The sequence below is a fragment of the Tupaia chinensis genome, unplaced genomic scaffold (assembly GCF_000334495.1).
Source record: "Tupaia chinensis unplaced genomic scaffold, TupChi_1.0 Scaffold146445_1, whole genome shotgun sequence".
Taxonomy (NCBI): domain Eukaryota; kingdom Metazoa; phylum Chordata; class Mammalia; order Scandentia; family Tupaiidae; genus Tupaia; species Tupaia belangeri.
In genome coordinates this window covers 1,055,688-1,064,477 of record NW_006206301.1, presented here as the reverse complement: position 1 = coordinate 1,064,477, position 8,790 = coordinate 1,055,688, and the positions used below count along the sequence as shown (strand labels likewise).

General features: G+C 37.6%; 2 protein-coding genes across 6 annotated transcripts in view; both read left to right on the top strand.

The window, feature by feature from the left end:
* Window positions 1-5,811, top strand: part of TPD52 (tumor protein D52) — a 44,821-nt gene extending 39,010 nt beyond the window's left edge. For 3 of the 5 annotated variants that reach the window (XM_006168923.3, XM_006168922.3, XM_006168921.3), the window contains one exon: window positions 1,996-5,811. In XM_006168923.3, coding sequence (XP_006168985.1) covers window positions 1,996-2,115 — 120 coding nt within the window. In that variant the 3' untranslated portion in view covers window positions 2,116-5,811. The remainder of the gene's footprint in view (window positions 1-1,995) is intronic. The other 2 variants (XM_014584332.2, XM_006168924.2) reach the window with 1 other exon arrangement.
* Window positions 5,812-8,604: 2,793 nt separating this feature from the next.
* The window catches only part of MRPS28 (mitochondrial ribosomal protein S28), a 107,306-nt gene continuing 107,120 nt past the window's right edge, over window positions 8,605-8,790 (top strand). The window contains exon 1 of the mRNA XM_006168941.1: window positions 8,605-8,745. Within this exon, the coding sequence (XP_006169003.1) occupies window positions 8,605-8,745 (141 nt within the window). The remainder of the gene's footprint in view (window positions 8,746-8,790) is intronic.

Genomic DNA, 8,790 nt, shown 5'->3' with positions numbered 1-8,790 from the left:
AGCAAATTTCCTTACCAGTTCAAAACTGCTTTTCTTTTTTAAAAAAAATATTTTATTTTATTCATTCATTCATTCATTTTTTTTTTAACTTGACCAGAGAGAGACTCACAGAAGGAGAGAGGGAGAAACTGAGAAAGCAAGCTAACAGGTCCAGGACTTGAACCATGGTCAGCCATGTAGGAATGTCCAGCACCTTAACCACCACATCACCTGCTGGTCCCGAAACTGCTTTTCTTGAAATTACCAGGTGAATTAGCTATCGAAAGTAGTTAGACTATTTAAGAAATTGTGTGATCAATAAAATGTGGGGAGGAAAAGGAATGGAAGACAACTGTAGACACCAGAGATAGTGCGAGAAGAGGGTGGGAAAGGGCAGAGGGTCAGACATAGGGGTAAATATAAATAAATAAATAAGTAAATAAGTGTGTGTGAAACTAGAAATGGAAAATTATTGATAACATACAAGATTAAGTAACTATGCAGTATATTCTGGATGGGAAACCACTTTTTGTATGCTGTGACAATGATTAGGGGATGAATGTAAATTAAAAAAAAGTTTCAGGAGGGGGACCAGCAGGTGGCGTGGTGGTTATGGTGCTGGACACTCCCACATGGCTGACTGCAGTTCAAATACTGGACCCAGTGGCTTGCTTTCTCACTTTCCCTCTCTCTCTGTGTGTATCTCTCTCTTGTCAAATTAAAATAAAATGAATGAATTAAAAAAGTTTCAGGAGAAAAAAACACGAAAATGATTTTTCTCGAAATAAAAAAACGCATATTTGATGACTGCAGTAAGCTATGTAGTCCCAGCTAGGTACTACTTTATAGTATGTTCATTCTACTCACTGAGATTTATGCCTAAAGTCAGACTTGTGTTCATGGATATGTGTATATCAGCTGCGCTTGCTATTGGATGTATTTAGATTAAGTTCATTAGTGAATAAATAAAATGGGGAGAGGAGGCATAGAGAGCAACCATGGATACCAGAGACAGTGTGGGAGGGTGAGGCACAGCAGAGAGTGAGAGATAGGGAATCAAGGATGGCAAAAATAACAAAATATACAGGAAACAAGAAATCGAAAATTATTTGTTGACGATAACACGTATGTTGATGTGCTTGATTGAGCCAATATAAAGTGTATTCTGGATGGGAAATCTCATTGTTTGTTGTAATGATGTATAGTGAATGAATGTAAATAAATTTAAAAAAATGTCAGAACTTTTGCGACCCAATATAGTAAGCACATAAATCACTTGAGGATCTTGTTAAGTATAAATTTCAATTCTGTAGTTGGAGTTGGGTGGGAGGGTTTCTAAGATTCTTCATTTCTAAGAAGTTTGTTTTTTTTTTTTTAATTATTTTTGATAAGTTTTTGCTCTAGGGCACCATGTACGCTTGCCAGAAAGAAAGGCAGAAAGCGAGAAATCACCACCTAGGGAGGATGGCCACACCACAATCCCTTCTCCTCCATGGATATTGGGCATGCACGCATACGTGCCTGGTGTGAGTTTAAGCCACCGGGTCCAGGACTTGAACTGTGGTCGACTACATGGGAGTCAAGTGACATAGCCATTATGCCAACTGCTGGTCCCCTATGAAGGTTTTAAGTACTAAAATGTTTCTTGAATGAGTGTAGCTGACTGAACAATATGATGCTATATAAAATGTTACCCAAAGATAAAGAGAGTTAATTAAATATTTTAGACTAATAGGCCCTACAAAGTTTTTAGACAGATTTGCCTGTAAAGAATAATGAGAAGATGGAAAAAAAGGAGAGGTAAAACTTATTGATCTGAATATTTCAGCAAGGAAGAATGCATGGTAAACCATATTGAACATTGCAACAGAAGTAAATTCTACTTATATATGTAATAATCACTGAGTAATTTGGTTCCTGATTTGTTTGAGAGTAAAATTAAGTTACTTTATGCAAAGCCAGCTAATTTTATGTTGCATCGTTTGTTTTTTTTTTCTTTTTTTAATTTTTTTTAAGTCTAAAGTAGGGGGAACCAAGCCTGCGGGTGGTGATTTTGGAGAAGTCTTGAATTCAACCGCAAATGCCAGTGCCACCGCCACGGAGCCTCTTCCAGAGCAGACACAGGAGAGCCTGTGAGATTCCTACCTTTGTCCTGCTACCCACTGCCAGATGCTGCGAGACCCAAGCACATCTTGTCAACATTCATCGCCATGAAGTTCTACTAGATGTGCTTTATTTAGCTTTACATATTCCTTTGACCAAATAGTTTGTGGGTTAAACAAAAGGAAGTATCCTCACCTCTATTCCCTGGAAACACCATTTACTGTGCACTCAAGGCCCATTATTTAGAAAACACTGTTATAAAAACACTGTAATACCTGGGGACACTCACTAGAAAGATCTAAGAACTTGCAGGTTTTAACAGTTGCTTTCCTACTTTACAAAATTGTTCTGGATCTGGGATGTCAGTTTGCTTTTTGTAGTCTAGATTTTCTTTTCTTCCTTGAATCTCTGTATTTGATTTCTAACTAAAATTACTTTTAAAAATTGTTTTGAATCGTAGATATTAAAAATTTGGTACCATTTTATTTACCTCCAAGGGAAGAGTTACTAGCTACACACAAATTTTTTTTTTTGAGTAAACACTGTTTTGGTATAAGGTATATATCTTGGGTATCTTAAGACATCAGACTCAAGCAAACAAGTCTATATCCAGTTTGTAATAGTTTTGTAAGTGACAGTATGTAGAGTAATCCCAACTACTAGATTGTGGAGCCCCCAAATCTTGTTTACTGTTGTTGTGACAGTAACCATTGCAGTGTGTCAGTTATTATGCCACTGTATCAATTTATTTTTACCAGGTTAAAATTTTAATTTCTGGGCAAACCAACAATACATTCAGAATCAAGCATACTTGTGTTATCAGCAGATCAAAATATGAGCGTATTCATGAATGTTCAGTTCAAAAGCCTCTAAGTGTTTTTGATCTAAGTAGCTACAAAAATGCTAAAATCAATCACATCAGGAGAAACATCATTGTCTTCATTTAATCCATTCAGCCCCATTTTAAATAAAGAAGCACACAGAGTTATATGACTAGTATAACTTGAAATTTTTTTACACAAGGGTTTGGTGTTAACTCTTGAGGATGTAATGCATTAATAAAAATCAACTCATTGTTTTACTTGTTTTCAGTGTGATAGAAATTGTAAAATGATGATGTGGACACTTTCCCCTCTGGAAAGGAGTGTCAGGGCTGAATGACTCAAAGTCTCTGGCTGAATGCATATAGGCCATGCCATTCTAACTTACTCATCACTCCCACCTTTCCCTTATGCTGTAAATGTTTTTGGCCTACATGTTTGATATTTGTTATTTATCAAATTGTGATAATTTTATTATTGTTTATGCCAAATGTTAATTGCCAAGCTTAGAGTGACCTAAAGCATTTCTTCAGAGCATGACTGGATTCTTGAGGATAGATTATTTTACAAAAACCAAATTTGAAAAGCCACAAGTGTTGGTTGTTATGAAATAATAATGCTGCCATTTTTGATTGCTAGAGCTTTTGTTAGCACATTGGATACAACTGAACTATGCTCTATTACATGTGAAAAACTGAATAAATTCTGTATATCAGTAGTGTAGGTCTCAACATTATGAGACCAGTGGTCTGGAAACAGCTAGATATATTAAAGATCAACTGATGTTTGTGCTTTAAAAACAAAGCAATTTTTTTTTACCATCTACTTTAAATCACTGCTTAATGGTACCAGACAAATATATTCTAAATAATTTCCTTCTTGGGGTTTTAAGGCAAAAGTTGTTGAAACACTGTCCCAGAGGAGTGGAAGTGTGGAAATTTGTCTTTTCATAGAAATTTTGTGTTATTCAACCTAACTGTTAAATTATTTTTTCTTCCAACTTACTGGTCTTTTATTTTTTTATTCCAACCTTTTTCTTTTCATCACATTGTTTCTTGGGTGTTCTGTCTTGTTACTGTGTTTTCAACAAGACAAAACAAAGTTAAGATGGAAATTTCTTGAGTTGAGTGAAATGTCAAATCTTTTTTATTGTCTATATGGGGGAAAAATGCTATATTTGGGGGCAGGAAGTGGGATGGGAGTTAGTAGATGGGTATTAGGGACAGTTGTGAAACTGGAAAATAACTTTTGTAGACACTCATCTACTTTAAACAACCTAACAATCTATGCAAAGCACTCTGCCTTTTAAATAAAATAGTAAAAACAATGACAAAGAATTGAGGAAAATAAATATATGGATTAAAAAATTATTCAAAATGGACTTTGAGGCAGAATCAATATTATGAATTCACAGATATTTAAGAAATTTGAAGCATAGTAATTAGGAATATCAGAAAGAGGTTCCGGTTACTCCATTGTGTTTGTGTTTGATATTATAAAACAGCAGGAGAATAAATCTCAGATATTTAAGGACTCAAGAGTGTAAGAGAAGAAAATATCCCTGAAAAATTTCATTTTTTTAAAAACGGAATGTCCTTAATTTATGGAGTTTGTGAGAAATAAAGCAAAAGTTCTGATGGTTATAAGGCCAAAGTAATCAATGGAAGAAACTCATTAATTGGACTATCATTTTAGCAACTCAGAGTAACTACTGAAATAGAGAAAACACATTTCATTTAGACTGTTTCTGGACCTGTTAATCAAGAGACACATTATTTTCTGTAAAGTATTTGGAAACAATAAAAATTCTATCATTTGGGTATGGATTCTTTTGTATGTATTACCTGTCTGCTGAGGAAAGGGGTGAGTCCATTCTGCAAGTTCTTCCAAATTTTTCATTTCCTGGAGGTATAAATAACCATAAGCAGCTGTATTAAATCTTATTATCAAGCAAAACTGAGAAATGCTGCATGTGGCTACCAAAAAGCACTTATTAAATGACTATTTGCTCTGCATGTGCCAGAAGAGATGCAGCATAGAAGACAGTTTTTCAGAATCATGTGTTTCTTTATAGCTCTTAAAACCCAGATAAAAATTCATATTTTTTTTTTACAGAAACTTTATTCAGTTCATTCAAAAAACACTGACAAAATAAATTTTAGTTGTAAGTTTACATGTACCAATAGTAAAAATAGTATTTCTAACAATGGCTTACAAATTAATGGAAAAGTACAATTTTGCAAGAGTATAAACATTTTACGCACTAGTCTGACCTTTCTTTTAGGCAGAGTGCTCTTTTGATGACAGATAAATTAACTAATACTATTGTGAACTATTTAAGATGATACAAAAGTTTTTTTTCCCTTGTAAACAAGTTTATAATTTGTAATCTTTATTTTTATTAATTTCATTATCTCACACCCGCCACCCAGAGGATCTGAAGGTGTGATGGTAGCAGGATTGGTATGAATGCTAATGACAGTAAGGGGAAGGAAGTGGCTGGTAGAGTGGGTGGTGGATGTGGGTGTGAAAATTCAGACTTACCATACTGAAGGGCCAGTTGGCTATTGATTTGTCCTTATTTTTAGTAACTATCTCATTCTGATTATAGAGATCACATGTGGGTCACAGCTAATATGAAACATCACTTTTAAGTAACTCTGCAAATCTTAGATCTCATAATTTCCATGTTCTGACTCAGAAATCAAAATAAACCAAAAGGCGTATTCCTCTTAGTTTGTAAGCCCTCCAAGGGCAGGGGCTGCATGTGCCTATCACCTGCCAGAATTTCATACTTAAATAAACGCTATTTGGAACTAAAATTCTTGCCACCCCCTTGTATGTAATTTTGATGTTAACATACTGAGGGTGGATGGTAATATAATGAATTTGATGGGTATTCCAATCAGAATTGTTTTGAGTGTAATTTTTTTGAGTGTAACATGCTTTAGTTTCCTGTGGTTTCTAGGATTCTTTTAAAGTTCATTTACATACCTCTCTCATGAGAGGGACAGCAAGAGAAAAACATTCATATACCTCTCTCACGAGAGGGAGAGCAAGAGAAAAAGGCATTCAACAGGGTATCACGCCTCTATCCTTACCTCTCCCTTTTCCCAAGCAGGTGAGGACTGTGGCATGTGTGTGGCCTGCCATGTACATGTCAATCTGGAAACTGGTCCCCAATCTCCCGTCCTTTCTTCCAAGTTTTCACATGTGGTTAAAAGGCTTTTCTTTTTTTTTAAACTTTTTTCTTCCATGAATGAGACAGTAAGAGAGAAAGAGGAGAGACAGCACCCCCAAAAGGGTCTTGACACCATCCAGTTTTCTGGATCATGTACAAGCATGTGCTTTGAATACTTAGGGAGGTCTCTATACTAGAACCAGCAACCTTGCCATGTGGGGTTACCTTACAGAACACTTAACACTGGGCCACTGTGTAGTCCTTGCACAGGCATTTGACACATCTTTGTATTTTAATTCTTTAGCAGAGATGCAGTAGTGTCATTTTATGGATGAGGCCATATCTGGTGAAACCAGTATTTGAACTTCATTCTATTCACCTTCCTTGGTATTTGCCATTATTAGCACTTTTTTTTTTTTTTTTTGCAATGCTTCTAACAGTTTGAAAGGTATGGAGAGGTAAAGAGAGGTCTGTTTTTTAATAGAAGGAAGGTGCAGTGGAAGCAGGATCAGACTCCTTAAGGTGCCATGAAGATGTGAAAACACTGTTACTGCTGATGTTTCTGTTGGTGCTTGTATAGGTAAGAAGTCTAGACATGTCCCTTGTTGACTTGCTCAGTTCTTCATAGCTCCTCCCATTTGATGCTCTACCAGAGAACTAACACATAACTTGAAGTCAGCTACAAATTCAGATGAACTTTGTTTTCTACTTAAAAAAAAGTTATGTGAAAGTATCCTCCAATCTTCTGTAAGTAAAACAGAAGGCTTCGGAAGATGTGTCATACTTATCTTGTGGATACATACAGTCCATCAACAAATACATTAAGAACTACAGATATTGTTCCCAAAAGCCTGTTGTTACAACCCTGGAGGAATTTATCAGTTGGCTGAGGAGAGCCACTATATATGATAGATAACATCTATTGAATTTTAGAGCAAGGACTTTAGTAATCCATCCATGCTGGCCATGCTTACTGTAGTTAAGTTTACAAAGCACTTCAGCTTGGCACAGGTCATAGCTCGGTTTTACAAGTAAAGAAAGAAATGATCAGGATCAGAGTTGGGGCTAGATTTGGGGTTCTTCAGGTCCCTGACCATGCTGTGGGCAATTTACTGTACCGAGTGGAAGTGGAAGCAACCAGACTATCAAACTGTTTTAGGCAAGAGTCCATTAATAGTCAAGGGAAGTGAACAGTGCAAGCGCCAAGAGGGAAAACACACCTGTACTAGAATAAATCTCAAGCCTCCTACTGAATTTCTAAGACACTACACTTGGTTAGAAATAATAAATCTTAGATGGATCATGTAACCATTCCAAGGTCACTACTTTCGGTGTTCTGTTATGTTGTCTATGCTATTAGTTTGGGAGCACCAGGAACATTTAAAATTCATGAAGCTGTTACTAGAATTTGGCCATAATGGGCCAGCAGATGACTTAGTGGATGGGGTGCTGCAGATGACTTAGTGGATGGGGTGCTGGACTCCCACACAGCCAACAGTGGTTTGGGTCCTGGACCTGGCAGCTTGGTTTCTCACTTTTCCTTTCTTTCTCTCGTTAGCAAGTGTGACCTGTAGCAAATTAAAAGATAACAGTAATAATAAATAATATTAAATAATTCTTTAAAAAATAATTTGGTCATGGGGCTGGCAGGTGGCATGGTGGTTAAAGGCATTGGACTCCCACATGGCTGACCACGGTTCAAGTCCTGGACCTGGCGGCTTGCTTTCTCACTTTCCTCCTCTCCCTCTCTTCCTCTCTTTGTCCCTCTCTGGTCAAATTAAAATAAATGAATAAGTTTAAAATTAAAATAATTTGGTCAAAAATAAAAATTTGTGTTCTCAAATCACAAATGAACTGGAAAGGTGGTGCTTACCGCTCTCCCCTCAAATAATAAGTTATGGTTTAATGTAAAACTACTGGATAAATCATGAGTGGAGAACTTAGTTACTCTCAAATACAGTGTTAGGCTCAGTTTTGAAAAGGGTGGGCAAATTCTAATAATTGATACTGGGGGAAGAAAAGGGAGAAAAATCAAAACTGCGGGTGGGGTCCTTGGTGGTGCAATAGTTAAACCTAAACAGGGTAATGGGGAGAATCTTTAATTTCAGCGAAGACCCGAAGAGCTGGGTGGGGCGAGTCACGCAGCGAAGACCCAAAGAGCTGGGTGGGGCGAGCCACGCAGGCACCTAGAGTTACAGAGGTGAGGGACCAGCAAGTGTCTAAGTTACCAGAATTCACAGCGAGGAGCAAAGGATGCCCTGGAGAGCGACATTTTTCCAAGTCGAACTGACGCTGGTTACACGTGAGAAGGTCTATGTTCGCTGTACAAGAATCTACCTGTATATTCTCGGGGCGCACGCGCCTGAGATCCTGTGACCCCCAGCTGGCTGAGGCCGGGGGGAGGTGGTGCATCAAGACCCTTCTGCGGGTGCTATTACATGGATAAAAATAAAATATAAACTTCCAAAAAAGGCGCTTTTCACGCAAAACTTTGCAGACTCCCACCAGCGACGATTTAATATGCCTATTCCGAATAAAGCTTCTTTAACCCGTAATTCCCTTGGAGCCCATAGGCCACGCCCAACGGCCACTGGCGCTCTGCAGCAGGGGGCGGGCCTCTCCAACCTCAGCTACGTGACCCGCACGCTTGCGAAGCCAAAGGTCAGAGGTTGAAACGCCGTCATGGCGGCGCTGTATCGAACCCGT